Here is a 19,639-nt window from a genome sequence, read left to right as displayed (position 1 = left end):
TAAGACAAGGGGCGGCGGACTATGTATTTTTGTAAATAACAGCTGGTGCACGATATAGTGTATCTCATGATAAGCTGTAGACCACACTATCTACCTAGAGAGTTTTCATCAGTATTTTTCGTAGCTGTTTACATACCACCACAGTCAGCGGCTGGCACTAAGACAGCATTGAATGAGCTGTATTCCGCCATAAGCAAACAAGAAAACGCTCACCCAGAGGTAGAGCTCCTAGTAGCGGAGGACTTTAATGCAGGGAAACTTAAATCCGTAATACCAATGTTAAATGTTAAATGTGCAACCAGAGGGAAAAAACTCTGGACCACCTTTACTCCACACACAGAGACGCATACAAAGCTCTCCCTCGCCCACCATTTGGCAAATCTGACCATAATTCTATCCTCCTGATTCCTGCTTACAAGCTAAAATTAAAGCAGGAAGCACCCGTGACTAGATCAACAAAAAAAGTGGTCAGATGAAGCAGATGCTAAGCTACAGGACTGTTTTGCGAGCACAGACTGGAATATGTTCCGGGATTCCTCCGATGGCATTGAGGAGTACACCACATCAGTTATTGGCTTCATTAATAAGTACATCGATGATGTCATTCCCACAGTGACCGTACGTACATACCCTAATCAGAAGCCATGGATTCGCACTGAGCTAAAGATTAGAGCTGCCGCTTTCAAGGAGCGGGACTCTAAACCAGAAGATTATAAGAAATCCTGCCATGCCCTCCGACGAACCATCAAACAGGCAAAGCATCAATACAGGACTAAGATCGAATCATACTACACCGGCTCTGATGCTCGTCGGATGTGGCAGGGCATGCAAACCATTACAGACTACAAAGGGAAGCACAGCCGAGAGCTGCTCAGTGACACGAGCCTACCAGACGAGCTAAACTACTTCTATGCTCGCTTTGAGGCAAATGGCACTGAAACATGCATGAGAGCACCAGCTGTTCCGGATGACTGTGTGATCACGCTCTCCACAGCCGATGTGAGTAAGACCTTTAAACAGGTCAACATTCACAAGGCCGCAGGGATTACCAGGACGTGTACTGCGAGCATGCGCTGACCAACTGGCAAGTGTCTTCACTGACATGTTCAACCTCTCCCTGTCTGAGTCTGTAATACCAACATGTTTAAGCAGACCACCATAGTGCCTGTGCCCAAGAACACTAAGGTAACTTGCCTAAATGACTACTGACCCGTAGCACTCACATCTGTTGCCATGAAGTGCTTTGATAGGCTGGTCATGGCTCACATCAACACCATTATCCCAGAAACCCTAGACCCTCTCCAATTTGCATACCGCCCCAACAGATCCACAGATGATGCAATCTCTATTGCACTCCACACTGCCCTTTCCAACCTGGACAAAACTTTCATTAATATTGTTTTGCATTTTCCTATGTGCAAATCAATATGTGAGAATGCTATTCATTGACTACAGCTCAGCATTCAACACCATAGTGCCCTCAAAGCTCATCACTAAGCTAAGGACCCTGTGTTACGTCCGTTGTTGGAATGAGACCAAGATGCAGCGCGGTAAGTGTACATTGTTCTTTATTTTGATGAACACCAAAAAACAACAAAGATAAACTAACGTAACGTTCTGCAGGCTACACAGTAACTGTACAAAAACAAGATCCCACAAACTAAGGTGGGGTAAAAGGCTGCTAAGTATGATCCCCAATCAGAGACAACGATAGACAGCTGCCTCTGATTGGGAACCATAGCCGACCAACAAAGAAATAGACAAACTAGAATGCCCACCCAAATCACACCCTGACCTAACCAAATAGAGAAATAAAAAGGCTCTCTAAGGTCAGGGCGTGACACCCTGGGACTAAACACCTCCCTCTGCAACTGGATCCTGGACTTCTGACGGGCCATCCCCAGGTGGTAAGGGTAGGCAACAACACATCTGCCATGCTGATCCTCAACACAGGGCCCCTCAGGGGTGCGTGCTCAGCCCCCTYATGTACTCCCAGTTCCCTCATGACTGCACATCCAGGCATGACTCCAACACCATCATTAAGTTTGCCGATGACACAACAGTGGTAGGCCCGATCACCAACAACGACGAGACAGCCTATAGGGAGGAGGTCAGAGACCTGGCCGTGTGGTGCCAGGACAACAACCTCTCCCTCAACGTGATCAAGACAAAGGAGATGATTGTGGACTACAGGAAAAGATTTGGCATGGGTCCTCAGATCCTCAAAAGGTTCTACAGCTGCACCATCGAAAGCATCCTGACTGTTTGATTCACTGCCTGGTATAGCAACTGCTTGGCCTCCGACCGCAAGGTACTACAGAGGGTAGTGCGAACGGCCCAGTACATGACTGGGGCCAAGCTCCCTGCCATCCAGGACCTCTATACCAGGCGGTGTCAGAGGAAGGCCCTAAAAATGTTCAAAGACTCCAGCCACCCTAGTCATAGACTGTTCTCCCTGCTACCACAAGGCAAGCGGTACCGGAGAGCCAAGTCTAGGTCCAAGAAACTTCTAAACAGCTTCTACCCCCAAGCCATAAGACTCCTAAACAGCTAATCAAATGGCTACCCAGACTATTTGCATTGCCCCCCCCCCACTTTTACACCCCGCTACTCTCTGTTGTTATCATCTGTGCATAGTCACTTTAATAACTCTACTTACATGTACATATTACCTCAACTAACCGGTGCCCCCGCACATTGATCCTGTACCGGTACCCCACTGTATATAGTCTCGCTATTGTTATTTTACTGCTGCTCTTTAATTACTTTTAACTTTTATTTCTTATTCTTGTCCGTATTTTTTTTAAACTGCATTGTTGGTTAGGGGCTCGTAAGTAAGCATTTCACTGTAAGGTGTTCGGTGCATGTGACTAATAAAATTTGATTTGATTTGATGTGTCTCTCTTAAAAATCTGATCATGTTTTTTTGCATGGTTTTGTTTTATAAACATTGAAAGGGGGTGCTACAAGCCTCTCGGGATTTCTTACCTCTCCTGCACATGACTTTTGTCTACCTTTTAAACTTTCATTAATATTGTTTTGCATTTTCCTATGTGCAAATAAATAAATACAAATACATTAAAATAAGGGGAAAGTAATCCAAAAGTAACTTAAAGTAATCTGATTACATTACTGAGTTTGAGTCATCTGAAAGATACATTACTGATTACAATTTTTGGACAGATAACTGGTAACTGTAACGGATTACACTTAAAAAGTAAYCTACCCAACCCTGCCCGGCGGCTTGTACGTGGTGCCTGGAAGCCAAYGTAAAGGACATGGGCGAGGGTATGGGCGGTCTGACCAATACAAGAAAACAGCACTTCACATCGATACAAGATGTGTGAATTTGGGCATCAACTTCCTCCTTAGTCAGAAAAGTCTAGGGTTAAGAGACACGTAAAGTAGCATATAGAAATAGGAAATGATTAATAWTCGATGATAAAAACAAATGTCTTCTTCAAAGCAAACTAGAAAGATCAATTGAGAATACTGAGACTCAGAGTAGGTCTGCTGAACAACTAAAAACAGACGGGGACAGAGTACCTGCGCTATTTTAATATCTCCAGGGTTCCTTCATACAGTAGGACTAGCTAAACAAAGGCAAGACAGCCAGCCATCATTTTTTTATCTATTGTGCCTTAGCACTGCACTGCACACCAGACAAGGTCTGAGGTATGTGTAAACTGGCTGCCAGGTCCATGGAGACGGGGGTATGTGTAAACTGGCTGCCAGGTCCATGGAGACGGAGGCAGCACATGGTTTACACATTAAGGAGCAATAACTTGCAACTATGCATCAGTGGTGAGGAGAGAAGAAGAAGGTCACACCTGGGACCTATTCAATTGGATGATGTCTCAGCGTATTTACTGTCCATAGAAGAGGAACATACACATACTGTATATGTGTCTTAAAAGGCAGTAACTGCTCAAAGCGTGGAACTGATAAAAATGGCTTTTATTTACCTTGGTTTCAAATCAAAGTCAAATCAAATGTTATTAGTCACGTGCGCTGAATACAACAGGTGTAGACCTTACAGTGAAATGCTTACTTACGAGCCCCTAACCAACAATGCCGTTTCAAAAAAATACAGATAAGAGTAAGAAATAAAAAGTAACAAGTAATTAATTAAAGAGCATTAGTGAAATAATACAGAATCAATGTGCGGGGCCACCGGTTATTTGAGGTAGTATGTACATGTAGGTAGAGTTTCACAGTTTCACCGTAACTTTATGCAGTTACTTTTAACATGACCCCCATTTTCTCCAAAACACAATACAATAGAGGCAGGATACTTGTCCACATGATTAASCATGTATTTAATGTAGCAARAATGATATTAACTCATTTTCAACCAAATTAGCAGTTGCCGCCTTTTTGCTTGGTAGGGYAGTATAGTGTAATCGGCCATAAAGTTGAGAGGACGCCCAATACTATTTCATCAGAAGGGGACCCTAGTGATTCTAGTATATTTTGTATAGAATGGATTCTCTTCAATGTTGAGTGGATAACCCTGTCTGTTCTATCTATTGCAATTCTAAAATGCAGCTCCAGAAGTCCTTGCTGAAAAGACAAAGGCTGGGTTTTTGGCTGGATATGGAAGCAGGAGGAGTTAACAGATCTGAGACTCTCATGCAGACTAATTGAAAAGCCAGGAGAAGCGAGAGAAAGAGAAGGAGAAAGAGCAAGCCCTGCCACAGACAATCTTTCTTTCCTCTGTCTGAGAGCTGCACCAGAGAGGTCCGCATGGGTCTCTGGGCTCTGTGTGAGAGCTGGACAGATGTATTACGTCCTTGTGTCCTCCCGTCTCCCAGAGGGCTAGAGTTAGATAGTCTAGTCTAGTGTGTACTTGGGCAGATGTCTGCTGTCGGGGGTTTCATTGTTTTACCATTCCTATCGGTTGCCTAGTTGATTCATAKCTTGATCCAAGACGAGTTTGGGGGGAAAACAGGTCTGGTGACTATAACKTCTCTCCACACTATAGCCTACATACCATTCCAACATGGGGGGRAAAAAGTTTACAAAATGAGATGTACTGAATTTTTTCATTATTAACTACCGTGGCTCAGGGGCGTCGGCACGCCCACCCAATCAGATTGAGAAATGCCCTTTACTTGTCTGTTCTAAATGGGACATTATTTGCCTTTTTACCTCAACATGCAAACACCATCAGATATAATTGATGGCAAGCAGTGCACTGGGTTAGTCAGATTTGATGAAATATAGCAGAACCTATTAACTGGAAGGATGTTCACTCTCACGGGATAGATTGCCAAAAATAACTAACTGAAAGCCACACCCCGAATAAGCCACGTATATGACTGAGACATATGTCACTGTGCTTCTATGGCTATATGCACTATGCCACTGCCTATTGCATATGTAAATTTAGAGGGCCGATTCAGGCTTAGAAATGTATGCTTTCCTACGCATGCTTTTCCTACCAACTTCTCAGTATTTGGTATTAAGACGTATCTTATTCAGTCACGTAAAGTGCTCTGCAAGTGTGGCTAMCTTGCGCGCTCTGAATACATTTCATTCAATCGCTGAAAACCCTCTGGCCAACAGATTTTCTCGTGGAGTTTTGATTCAATAGGGTTTCCAGTACATTTATCTTAAGCCATCCCTTTAAATACGGTGCACTTTTTAGTTCGAATTTTGTTGACAGACTCGCTAGACTATATCGGGAGAACGGGTTCAGAATATTAGGGATCAATTAAAGAAAGACATCKAAATATATGCATATTCGTCTCCGTTTCAGCACCAATTGGTAGATTTAAAAATAGTCTGATCTTGTAGATTATTTAGGTTTAGGAAAGTATTTATGAATCMTAAAAAACAGGTTTGGAGAGCCTTTACCCCCGGAAAGAAAGAAAACGGTGGTATGATTCATACTGAAAACGTATCCATTCAGTTCTTCAATCCATTGTAAAGTTGGAAAATTTGTGTACATTTCATTACTTTAAGGAAAATATGTACAATAGTTGGTTATACCCTTGTCTATTGCCTGCACTAACCATGGAACTGTGTGATGACACGGCCAAGTATTGCGCCGTGTGTCGAGTTCAAACTGTTCCGGCTTGGGTTTGCATTGGGTTACATTGGGTCCATAACAATTGAAATAGCCTACATGTTTTAATATATTATGAACTGTTACAAATTATCCTCAGCAACAACGAGACGGCCGCGACAGCGTTTACAGAAGAAGCCAAATGAAGGTAAACGAAAGAATGGAATTAAATGGAATGATAATGTAGGCTATACCAACTGAATGGAACTAACAGTAAATTGGAAGTTGAATATGTGTGGATATTAGGCCTACTGATATGTGTAGTTATTGGTCTATACTGGTACTGGCTAATATTTAACATGTTAGAAATAGGAAAAAGAAAATGTCAGGGTAGCCTATAATTAAGACATTCGAGAGTGCCCATCCCTGCAAATTAAAAGGCCTCACAATTTAAATTATGCATAATGGCACAGCATTTCATAAACTTTACTGTGGGAATGTTGATATGTTGATACACTACCATTCATGTCTTTGTTTTTGAAAGAAAAGCACATGTTTTGTCCATTAAAATAACATCAAATTGATCAGAAATACAGTGCAGACATTGTTAATGTTGTAAATGACTAATGTAGCTGGAAACGGCAGATTTTTTRTGGAATATCTACATAGGTGTACAGAGGCCGATTATCAGCAACCATCACTCCTGTGTTCCAATGGCACTTTGTGTTAGCTATTCCAAGTTTATCATTTTAAAAGGCTAATTGATCATTAGAAAACCCTTTTGCAATTATGTTAGCACAGCTGAAAACTGTTGAGCTGATTAAAGAAGCAATAAAACTGGCCTTCTTTAGACTAGTTGAGTATCTGGAGCATCAGCATTTGTGGGTTCGATTACAGGCTCAAAATGGCCAGAAACAAATAACTTTCTTCTGAAACTTGTTATTCCATGCGAGAAATTGCCAAGAAACTGAAGATCTCGTACAACGCTGTGTACTACTCCCTTCACAGAACAGAGCAAACTGGCTCTAACCAGAATAGAAAGAGGAGTGGGAGGGCCCCGGTGCACAACTGAGCAAGAGGACAAGTGCATTAGAGTGTCTAGTTTGAGAAACAGACGCCTCACAAGTCCTCAACTGGCAGCTTCATTAAATACTACCCGCAAAACATCAGTCTCAACGTCAACAGTGAAGAGGCGACTCCGGGATGCTGGCTTTCTAGGCAGAGTTCCTCTGTCCAGTGTCTGTGTTCTTTTGCCCATCTTAATCTTTTMTTTTTATTGGCCAGTCTGAGATATGGCTTTGTCTTTGCAGCTCTGCCTAGAARGCCASCTTCCCGGAGTCGCCTCTTCAATGTTGAGACTGGTGTTTAGCTCTTTTCCAGTTGTAAATTACAGTGCATGGAGAATGGTATTATTTCTATAGAAAAAAATGATCTGTAAATGCATTTTCCACTTGGAACTGGTAGGTTCACTAGATGTTATTCATGGTTTCCTCGTGGGTAAAGGTAGTGGAATTGTTAGGGAATTAAATCAAGATTARAATATGGAGTCTGTGTTGACACACCTCCGCCTCATCTTCATATTTTTTATTTTTTATTTTTTTATTTCACCTTTATTTAACCAGGTAGGCAAGTTGAGAACAAGTTCTCATTTATAATATATTCAATCTCCATTCCGAATAAATAGCAGGTGAATAGCATGCTATCCTCATGCTTAAGTTTAAGATCAGAATCCACATAGAGAGAAACGTGCATAATAATGTAATTACGGGGCCTCCCGAGTGGTGCCTGCGGGCTAAGGCACTGAATCGCAGTGCTAGAGGCGTCACTACAGACCCGGGTTTAATCCCGAGCTGTATCACGACCGGCCGTGATCAGGAGTCCCATAGGGCAGCCCACAATTGGCCCAGCGTTGTCCGGGTTAGGGGAGGGTTTGGCCAGGGTGGGCTTCACATGGCTCATTGCGCTCTAGTGACTCATTGTGGCGGGCCCGGCGCCTGCAGGCTGACCTCGGTCGTCAATTGAATGGTGTTTCCTCCGACACATTGGTGCGGCTGGCTTCTGGGTTAAGCAGGCGGGTGTTAAGAAGCGCGGTTTGGTGGGTCACGTTTCGGAGGACGCATTGCTCAACCTTTGCCTCCCGAGCCCATTGGGGAGTTGCAGCAATGAGACAAGATCRAAATTGGGGAGTAAAAAAAGGGKTAAAATACCAAAAAATACATTGAATTACGTTCCATTTAAGAGCGCTTAACTCGGGTCGGAATCCACCCTTTAACAAGCAAGATAATCCAGTGCCTTTTTCAGAGTCAACACACCTATATTTTTGCTTAAAAAATTCTAAATCTTCTCTCTGCCTGGTGAATATTAGGAGATTGTAAGGACCGACACCGGAGATGAGAAGCAGGTACGGGGAGTTGAACATTTAATGTAGGACAGACATGGAACAGGACAAGAACAGCGTCAGAACCAGGTAACAAATGACATACGAACATTAATGCAGCAGCGGTGAACAAAGCTGGGGAACTGACAAATATAGGGGAGGTAATAAAACAGGTGATAGAGTCCAGTTGAGTCCAATAAATCGCTGATGCGCGTGACGAGGGAAGGCAGGTGTGCGTAATGATGGTGGCAGGAGTGCGTAATAGAGGGCAGCCTGGTGCCCTCGAGTGCCAGGGGGGAAGAGCGGGACCAGGCGTGACAGAGATGAGCGATAAAATTGTAAACGCTCCTCTTTGCTCCATGGAAAAATGTGTAGAATTGCAGGAAATTAGCTTTAAAACAGCTACATTTTCTCTTTGCTCCATGCCAAAATGTGTAGAATTGCAGGAAGTTAGCTGCTTTTTTTGGCCCACCTACATTTTGGCTGGTACTGAATCACTGGTATTACATAACAGATGTTGCTGACGTTGTGAAATTGTGTAGCATAACTTCAATGTGAGCTCCACTCCAAGTTTCAAACTATGCAAAGATAAATTATTCAGTGTTGCCAAATCAGTGAAAGAAACCATTCTATTAGTCAAGTTAACAGAAGTTATTTATTTAGTTATGATTAAGTTTTTATAAATGAGTTATTTCGTTTTTTAGGTCATGTGTTCATCAACACCAGGTAGAGGAAGCTCAAACTGCAGAATGGCTTTGACCCCAAAAATATTAAGAGGTGAAATTGTAAAAAAAAWTATTTAAGAAAAGGAGAAGGAAAAAGCGAGATTAAAGGGATTCCATGCTCGATAAGATCTGCAGAGTTGGCCTGCAGGAAATGATCTCATACAGTTSAAGTTTTCTATTGGTTTGCATTGAAACTCCAGCCAGTGGAGCAGGCCAATCTGATACACATCTGAAACGTCTTGATCAGATTCTCTTACATAATATACAGACATACATAGAGGAGCAGTCCTAAGCGTTGTTTCCCACCACTGTGTCAAAAGACAAGGGCAAGGGCTTGTCTTTTGACCATCACATTGGTCATTCCAAAAATGAAGATGAATTGATGACAAAATAAATCTGTGGAGTGCCTGAAAGTAATGTACCTGAAATAACCTACAATACAARTTCATCCAGATGTCAACAGCAGGAAGACTCATTCCTCTATATTTGTAGCACTCTAAAGCCCTCAGCATAGTACTGTATCTAGCCTACTAGCATTATGGAAAACATCAGGTAGCCATCTGGAAGGATATTATCCTGAACCAAAATTGTTTGACTTGGAAAAGACCAGTAAGATATTGGACTGTTTGAAATATGCTGTATTTTGCACCGGGGATGGCCAAAAAAAAGCAGGCCAGGCTACCTGCCGTGAGAGTGATGCAGTAGTGGGCCCTAAAGTATCAAAAACAAAAGGTATACTTAATTTACCCACTATAACAGAATAGATTCAGAGAACAATAACAGTCATTGCTTGAACTGTGACTGTTGGAGTTCCTACTTGTATTGGGAAAGCCGCAATGAACTTCCTTGCTCTTTTTCATCTTGACCCTAAAAAGCCCTGCACACGAAAAAACTATTTGTCTGCCTACTTTTCCATTTCCCTCAGATTTTGTAAACCTGCGTAGTCGCACATCTTGGTCCAATCATCTAACACTCTACTCAATGTCATAATGAATTTTGTCCCTCCTGTCTTTTCACATTTTCAGGCGCTGTGTGCCGAGGAGGAACTGTGTACCGAGGATGAACTGTATTCATATATAATGAATGAATCCAGCCACATGTAAACTCTCTAAACGTCACAGACAACAGACCTTTCAAAAAAAGACCAGATGTTGACAAGAAGCTGGACATGGAATTCAATACCCGTGATGGAGTGTCTCGCGGTTGAATATACATCAGAAGCAGAATGGAGAATTTTTTTTCTAAACGACTAGACTATAGGAAAGATCAGTCCCTAGGACAAAAACAAGGATTCATCTGAGTCGCCACTCTTCATCTGTCTGAGAAACTGGGAAAATGAAACAGTTTCCATTATTGTGGATGGAGCTGAAGTGGTTGATGTGGTTGGTAGCAGGGTTACGAGAAATTCCATTAAAGTTATGAAAACCATATGGCACAAGGGAAAACCACCGTCCAGCACAGCAGCCCCCCTCCTCCACACACTCAGTCATTACCCGCCCCCTCTTCCAAAACATACAATCCTTTTTCCTTTACGTACCCTCCTTCTTTCTCTCTTCCCTCCCTCCCCCCTCTTTTCTTCCTCCTGCAGATCAGTTAGAATGCTGCTAACAACGCAGAGGTAGACCAGCAGCGAGCTCAGGAGGAAGGCCTCTGACTAAATAACTCTGACTAATAACAGAAGTGTTTTGTTCGGGAGAAGTGGTCGAACATTGAAACAAAGCTGAAATAAACATATTTTTTTTTTTACTTGGAGAGAGGTGTAGGGAGGTGGAAAAAAACAGTGGTACAGATGGGGAAGATGATCTGTGCCCTGCGCTCCTTTGCTCTTCTGTGGGCCTGCTGGCTTCCCTCGACTTTGGGACAAGAGCTGCAGGAGCAAGATGCTCTCTGCGCTGCAGATGGCTGCTACGCCGTCTATTTCCAACGCAAGACCTTTCGGGAGTCGGCAAGGTTCTGCAAGGACAAAGGTGGTTCCCTGGCAACCCTAAAGAGTTCTGAGGAGGTGGCTGTGGTCCATGAGCTCCTGTCGTCTGTGGAGCAACGAGGACCACGGGCCAGGGTCAGACTGTGGATAGGGCTCCATCGCCAGCCCAGGCAGTGCTCTGCCACACGCCCACTCAGGGGATTCCAATGGATCACAGGTGAACAGGACACGCAATACACCAACTGGCTGAGGGCGGACTCACCTAGTACTTGTGCCGCGCCCCGCTGTGTCGTCATRAGYGTCAACACTGCTGCTGACACCCGGGAGCAGCACGACAACTTCAAGTGGCTGGATGGCTCCTGCTCACTGGCTGTGGATGGATTCATGTGTCACTACACCTACAGGGGGATGTGCCCTTCTCTGAAGAGTGAGGGAGGCGGACCTGCTCTGTACACCACCCCTTTCAGCCTGCTCAGCACCATCCTCACTCACATCCCCTTTGGCTCAGTGGCCACCCTTCCCTGCCCAAATAATGAAGACAGCTTAGGAGACCAGTCTGTTCTTTGCATGCTGAGGGAAGAYGGGAGTGTGGGCTGGTCAAAGGATTCCCCCCTCTGCTCTGATGGCCTCCAGGACTGGTGTGAAGAAGAAAATGGTGGCTGTGAACATTTCTGTCAGAATGCTGACACACAGTATTACTGTGAGTGTTCTGACGGCTTCACACTGGCAGAGGACGGCCAGACCTGCCAGCCGAACCATTCCTGTGGCAATGCCAACTGTGAGTTTGACTGTGAGGAGACCGCTAAGGGATTCCGCTGCAAATGTCCAAACGGATACCTGCTGGCACCTGATGGACGCAACTGCCTGGATGTGGATGAGTGTCTCCGGGCCCCCTGCCTTCATATATGTGTCAATGCTCCTGGGACATTCGAGTGCCACTGTAACCAGGGCTACGAGCCCGATGAAAATGGCGAGTGTGTGGATGTTGACGAATGCAACGATTCCAGTCGCTGTGAACACAGATGTGAGAACACACCTGGTTCCTTTGCCTGCCACTGCCGCCAAGGCTACACTGAGCTGCCCGACGATCCAGGCTTATGCCAGGACGTGGATGAGTGCCAGACCTCYGCCAGCTGCCACCAGAAGTGTCTCAACTATATGGGTGGGTTTGAGTGCTATTGTGAGGCAGGGTACGAGCTGCAGTCAGACCAGTACTCCTGCATGGCTATTCCAGAAGGTGATGACGAGTATTCATCAACACCCACCTCGTCCTACCAAASCTGGGTTACAGACAGAGACTGGGTTACAGACACCACACGCTTGGAGTGGCTGACAGAGCAGACAGTCCTTGAGAGGCTTCCGACTGACCTGGGCTGGTTTACAGAGGCCCCGCAGGAGGAGACAACGTCTACACCGGTTCCTCGCAGGCCGTCGGAAGGCCATAACTCACACTGGGGTGTTCTCGCGCGGAGAAAGCCCGCTCGGAACACTGTCACACCCTCGCCCAGCTCGTCCTCGCAGGAAGATGATGACACTCAAAGCCAAGCAAGTGATCCCTCAGTGGTGTCCAGGGTTAGTGACAGCCACCACCCAGCAGTCCAGAATGACAGGGGGGCTGGGAGAGTGGTAGAAACCCCAGACATWGACTCTGACACTAAGGCCACCACCACCACACTCGGAGTCCCACCTCCAGCCCAAACAGTGTTTGCCTCAGGGGCCCAGTGGCCTGAGAGTAAAGGCAAAAGGAAGCATGACAAGAGCTGGCTACTAGTAGCACTCCTGGTGCCCCTGTGTGTTTTCATTGTGGTGATGCTGGCTCTAGGCATTGTGTACTGCACTAGCTGTGCTGTAGAACAAAACAAGAGCATCACTGACTGTTACCGCTGGATCATCACCTCCAAGTCAGAGGGGGAAAACAAGGCGAAATCTCGTGCTTGACCATTAGAGGTGATACTGTCTTTTTAGTGAATAGTTTTGAAAGAGGGGGGTGAATAAGGGACAGGGTTGAATAAAGGACACTGACAGCATCCAGACCACCCACCTGATGGCGTCTGCCGCCACCACTGTGAAACTGGACCCCTGAAATACTCCTATGGAACATCCCAGCGTCTCTGAAGTCCATGTAGGAAGAATGCTTATTTTGGTGCTCCAAAAATCATGACCACGTTTAAATGAAGTGGTGTTTTTTTTTTAGATGTTGTAAAGATCTGATAAACGGTCATGAGGACAGGGGATACGACGTTGTCGAGAGGAAGTGGTGGCTCCTATTTCACTGCTGGTGCTTTTTTTGCCCACCATAAGAAAATGTCTTAAGTCATTGTTAGTTCAACAGGTGCTAAAGTTAACAGCATTATGTACTGTAGACCTCGTTGTTGAGGTTGCTCATAATAAACAGAATAMACTTCAGAGTACTAATGTAAGAAACCCAGATGAGAAACACTCCCATCACATGAATTGTGTGGAGGTGAACAGAAACGCTCCAATTATATAATATTTGGATATGTTGCAGTTTGTAATGTTTACCCACGTGTGTTAGTCAGGCCTAATCGAATTGTGTCCTTCTAGAAGCACTGAATATGCATTGGATTTGAATAAAATCAATAAACCATTGCTGTTTTGTTTGATTGATGTACCTCATACCGGGAAATTATTAGGAATATTGTGTAACTTAGACTATCCCAACAGCAAGAGAAATTCCTGTTTTTATCTGCCTCTTTTTGCCTTTTATTGGGAAACAGCGCCCCCAAGCGGTAGGGCCTAGGCCTATATTTGTAAAAGATCATAGTAGATTTACAACTGTATCCCTTTCACGAACTAAAAATGTGGGGTTCTCTTCTCCTTAAGTTAAGACTATCTATTAGGTCAGAACACATCACAATCATCAGGACTTTTACTCAGCCTATAATAAGTGATTGTGCTATAATTGCTTATCATATCCATATACTTATTTTTCCTAATTTTGGTAACACTTCCTATGAATACCSTCTTTATAATGCATTAGGATATTTTATAATTCTTTTTTATATGCATGCATTAGAGAGTCGGGCTAAGACTCTGATTCTTCACTTTAAAAGTATTCCAAACAAAAAACATTGATTGCTAAACTAAACAAACCTCACAAGGACTACTTTTAACAATTTCCACAGGGATTTAAAAAAAAACACACACATTTACTCGAGGAACAGCGCAGATGTAAAGATTTGGTAACAGAATGGCGGTAAAATCTCCCTCAGTTTTTTTGTGAGCACGTTTTTCAAAATATCTGTTAAACATATACTTCGAATTAAGATTCAAAGATGTCTGCAGAAAGAATCGGGTGTCGGCTATGATAGGACACCTTGAGTTTGAAAAAAAATCTATTTTAGTTATTGAACTACAATAAGTGAAGTGGATTAGCACCAGGTAACAGAATGATGGTAACACAATGACATCATGGCTCCCTGATCTGTAGTATACAGAAATGCAGAGCCTAATTATGAATGTCATTTTGTTCATGGTGATGTATCCTGAATAGGTAAACAAAGGTATAAAAGTGTATTATCCTCCTTTGCATGYTTGGGTATTATTCTACTACACACTGGCTATTATTCTAATGAGCTCCGCCCCCAAACAAGTCCAAATTTGATTGGGACTGAACCAAATGTGTACCAATCATAGACATCTATGTTTCATAAGTTAGTTGGGACATCACAGTACAGCACAGTAGAGTACACTTGAGTAAAGTAGAGTATAGTTCAGTGCAGTACAGTAAAGTACAGTACAATAGAGTATAATTCAGTACAGTACAGTGCAATATATGTTACTGTACACTGCCCTCTACTCTAGTGTGCTCTACTGTACTAAACTCTACTGTACAGTACGGTACTTTATTGTACTCAACTATACTCTACTCGAATTGTCTTTACTGTGTACTACACTCTACTGTACTATACTGTAATGTGCTGTCCAAACCAAATGTTTGAAACAGGCGTTTATGATTGGTTCAGAATTGGACTGACTATATTTCAAATACTTTTCAACGTCCATGGATATCCAGTGTTGGTCAGTGCTCAGCGGGTGAGAGGGCAGTTATATTAAATGGACACACGACAGAAAGAGAAAGAACACACTGAGCATAACAGTAGGCCAGTGGAAGGTAGGACAGTAGCAGGTGACCCAACTGTGGTTTGTGACATMWATGATTTCCCATTGTAGCCAATTCAATTGCAGTCATTCTGTTACAGATTTTTTGGGTCATTCTGTTACCAATTTTGTAACAGAATGACGCATTTTAATCAATAAGTAATAAACGAAATTGTTAGCAGCAAAAACACTATAGCTAATTGATAGGCCTACCTTTACTTGTTACTTCTGTGAACTTGCATTATCCTCCCTCCTCATGAGGGAGAGAAATTTGAAAATATCTTAAAGATATGTGGGTTTTTGGTAACAGAATGACAAGACACTAGTCAATGTTTCTTAAACTTACAGAAGGCAAATCATTTCTGCTGAACTAAACAGTGCTGTGTTGGAGACCACCTAAAGTGAGACCGATTCAAGACCAAGACCGGGAGGGGGAGAATGTGTCCGAGATGAATCAAGGTCGAGACCAGAGACCGAGACCGAGTCCAATTCAAGACCATGATTGTAATTCTGGATCCTGTCAGTGTCCTTTATTCAACCCTGTCCCTTATTCGCCCCCCTCTTTCAGAGCTATTCGCTAAAAAGACAGTATCGCCTCTAATGGTCAAGCACGAGATTTCGCCTTGTTTTCCCCCTCTGACTTGGAGGTGATGATCCAGCGGTAACAGTCAGTGATGCTCTTGTTTTGTTCTACAGCACAGCTAGTGCAGTACACAATGCCTAGAGCCAGCATCACCACAATGAAAACACACAGGGGCACCAGGAGTGCTACTAGTAGCCAGCTCTTGTCATGCTTCCTTTTGCCTTTACTCTCAGGCCACTGGGCCCCTGAGGCAAACACTGTTTGGGATGGAGGTGGGACTCTGAGTGTGGTGGTGGTGGCCTTAGTGTCAGAGTCAATTGACATACTTTACATGAGTGTTGGTATTGCCGTTGCTGTCATTTCAGCATCATTAACCTGTCACACGCTGAAGGCCTTGGTCCAAAAGGTTCGCCACTGCGCAAACATGTCTATAATCGATATAAAGACTGTTCAGGTATGAATGTTTCAGGAAGGAGTGTATGTATTTGGCCTGGCGAAGCGGTGTTATGCTCTTTACTGAATGGAAGCTGATAATTCTGAGTTTTTTTACTACGCTGTTCTCGGCTGGTCTCCAGATGTAATTACGAGTCCTCGCTGTCTGAAACCGAGTTAAGACCGACACTGAGACAAGACCAAGAGATTCAAAATGTGGTATTGAGACCGGACTCGTACTACAACACTGAAACTAAATATGCATGTTGTTATTAGTTGTCAGGGGTCTTTACTTCAACATTATTGTGTTTTGATGTATTTCTAATTCCTTTTAAGACTTTTTCTGGTAGATGTTTTCTAAGACCCCTTTTCCATCTGACAAGAAATCAAAGCCTTTGCTTATTCCAAACTTTTAGGGTGGAAAATGGTTGAACATTTTATATATTGGTTCAGATTTGGACTGACAAAATCCCCCCAAAACATATGGAATTTTAGCTTTCATTTCACAATAAATATTATGTGCTCCTATCAACTTCAAGTTAGTACTTATGGTGCTTTTTACATGGAAATGCAGCATGCCCAGTACTAGCCTAAATGACCAGGCTGTATAAAGCCTTCGCCTATGTCTTGCTTTTGTAATTCATATCATAAATAAATGCTGTTATAATTCATATGTAAAGTACTTTTTGCAGACACTCGTAGATACGAAACAACACCTACAAAAGTAATTGTTGGAAAAACATTTGTCGACGAGGATGGGATTCGAACCCACGCGTGCAGAGCACAATGGATTAGCAGTCCATCGCCTTAACCACTCGGCCACCTCGTCAGTTAATGTCATTGCAGAAAATATCAGTTTATATACATTTAAATGCTTCACTGTTTAACTTTTAGATGTCTTTACACCAGTTTACTAGCTACCGTAGTAAAGCTAATGTAGCTATAGATTTATACAACATTCTAAGGTGGGAAAAGCAGTCTCATCTCAGTCAGCTGCCAGTGTGTGGTGTGTCAGATAGGCGTCAGCGGAACATTTGACGGAAATGCTAGCTAGCTGTCAGCAGTCTTTGTACAACAGAGCTATGGCAGTTTTTTAACTCACATTTATTGATTGAATGGTGACTGTACAGTAAGATAAAAAGTTTCAATCTTTATCATTGTAATAACGTGCAGTATTTAATAGGCTGTACATCAAAGTGTGTTAGTTAAGTTGAGTCCATTACATTTGTAATAAAATTCACAATAGGCCTAGTTTTGGAGAAATATATGGACCTTACAGAAATATTGGCTCTATTTCTTCTTGCCTGGAAACCCGATGTTGAATTGGATTGAATTCTATGTCTGGCAGAAAATAGCGTTTGTTTGAATCAGGAAAGTTTTCTTTCACGACCTCTACAAGCAAGAATGGTGTCTATGAGATACCCTGTAAGAGCCTTATGCATAATAAATCCAATCAGTGTCATAAGTAAAAAAGATTTGGTCATGTGGCAAGTATATATATGCCAATGGGAAGAGTATCGAATGCCAGCGGAGGTTATACACCATATATACAAAAGTATGTGGACACCCCTTCATATTAGTGGATTCAGCTATTTCAGCCACACCCGTTGCTGACAGGTGTATAAAATTGAACAGACCGCCATGCAATCTCCATAGACAAACATTTGGAAGTAGAATGGCCTTACTGAAGAGCTAAGTAACTTTCAACGTGGCACCATCATAGGATGCCACCTTTCCAACAAGTCAGTTTGTCAAATTTCTGCCTTGCTAGAGCTGCCCTAATCAACTGTAAGTGCTGTTATTGTTTTTGGTATTATTTATTGCAATGGTCAAAAACTGTACAGCACAAGCAGAGAAGCAGTCTGAATTTTTTTGAGGGTTTTCATGATTTCACACTCACAGCCGAGGTCTTGCAATGAATCGTGTCGATGACTGTTCTTCCTTCACAGGCTCCTGAGCTTGTGTAGGGATGTGTTTTGGACTGGATAGTGACTGAAGGAGTGGGATGGGTTTTGTTTGTTGATGTGTCCAGTGACATGTCCTCAAGTAAAAAATACTTAAAAGTACTACTTAAGTCGTTTTTGGGATATCTGTACTTTACTATTTATATTTTTGACACTCTAGACCCAAACTGCTACAGACCTATATCTATCCTACCCTGCCTTTCTAAGGTCTTTGAAAGTCAAGTTAACAAACAGATTACCGACCATTTCGAATCCCACCGTACCTTCTCCGCTATGCAATCTGGTTTCAGAGCTGGTCATGGGTGCACCTCAGCCACGCTCAAGGTCCTAAACGATATCATAACCGCCATCGATAAGAGACATTACTGTGCAGCCGTTTATTCCATGTGTATCTCTGTGTTGTTGTATGTGTCGAACTGCTTTGCTTTATCTTGGCCAGGTTGCAGTTGTAAATGAGAACTTGTTCTCAACTAGCCTACCTGGTTAAATAAAGGTGAAATAAAATAAATAAAAATAAATACTATTACTTCACTACATTCCTAAAGAAAATTATGTACTTTTTACTCCATACTTTTTCCCTGACACCCAAAAGTACTCGTTACATTTTGAATTCTTAGCAGGACAGGAAAATGGTCTAATTCACACACCTATCAAGAGAACATCCCAGGTCGTCCCTACTGCCTCTGATCTGGCGGACTCACTAAACACAAATGCTTTGTTTGTAAATTATGTCTGAGGGTTGGAGCGTGCCCCTGGCTATCCGTAAATTTAAAAAACAAGAAAATTGTGCCGTCTAGTTTGCTTAATATAAGGAATTTGAAATGATTTATACTTTTCCTTTCGATACTTAAGTATATTTTAGCAATTGCATTTACTTTTGATACTTAACTATATTTAAAACCAAATACTTTTAAACCTTTACTCAAGTAGGATTTTACTGGGTGACTTTAACTTTAGTCATTTTATATTAAGATATCTTTAGTTTTACTCAAGTATGACAATTGGGTACTTTTTTCCACAACTGGATGTGTCTATTTTTGTATTTTGTATGATGTCCGTCCCCCCCCCCATTTCCCACATTGTATATTTTTTTCCTCGTTCAATACCCCGTCCAGTAGGTGGCGGTAATGCAGTATTTACATTGGATGCCAACTGCTTTTAAACCCCACCGAAGAAGGAGAGTGAGCTCGCAATTTGACGTTCAGACTGCTCAGACCTGTCCAAAAATAGATCAGGTTTATAGCCATTAGGCTACCTAGTGATGTGAAACCGAGGCTTTCTGAAGCCTTTGGGGCTTTCACCAAATTGTGCCAAAACGGTTCATTACGCAGAGCTTTAAACACAATGGACATTAGTGACATCTGCTGGTCAGCAATGAAAAGCAGCGGTTGATGTTCGTATAGAATTGTTTTCAACAAAAATCTATAGCCTATCAGTTACCGTACAGGTTCGCACCTTCCATTGTGCTCCCCCTTTTTTTTTGCTGTGAATCCCTTCTTTTT

General features: G+C 42.8%; 1 protein-coding gene and 1 non-coding gene across 2 annotated transcripts; one reads left to right on the top strand and one right to left on the bottom strand.

The window, feature by feature from the left end:
• Window positions 1–10,588: 10,588 nt before the first annotated feature.
• Window positions 10,589–13,646, top strand: LOC111951165 (endosialin). The gene has a single exon (XM_023969211.2). It carries the CDS (start codon window positions 10,902–10,904, stop codon window positions 12,972–12,974), a length of 2,073 nt encoding a protein of 690 aa, XP_023824979.1. The 5' UTR covers window positions 10,589–10,901; the 3' UTR covers window positions 12,975–13,646.
• A 3,274-nt stretch (window positions 13,647–16,920) lies between these two features.
• Window positions 16,921–17,002, bottom strand: trnas-gcu (transfer RNA serine (anticodon GCU)). Its single transcript has one exon. It is a non-coding gene; the product is annotated as a tRNA-Ser (tRNA).
• Between the last annotated feature and the right edge of the window lie 2,637 nt (window positions 17,003–19,639).

The sequence above is a fragment of the Salvelinus sp. IW2-2015 genome, linkage group LG23, assembly GCF_002910315.2.
Source record: "Salvelinus sp. IW2-2015 linkage group LG23, ASM291031v2, whole genome shotgun sequence".
NCBI lineage: Eukaryota > Metazoa > Chordata > Actinopteri > Salmoniformes > Salmonidae > Salvelinus > Salvelinus sp. IW2-2015.
The sequence above is the reverse complement of the archived record's forward strand: the minus strand, read 5'-3'. Positions and strand labels throughout refer to the sequence as shown.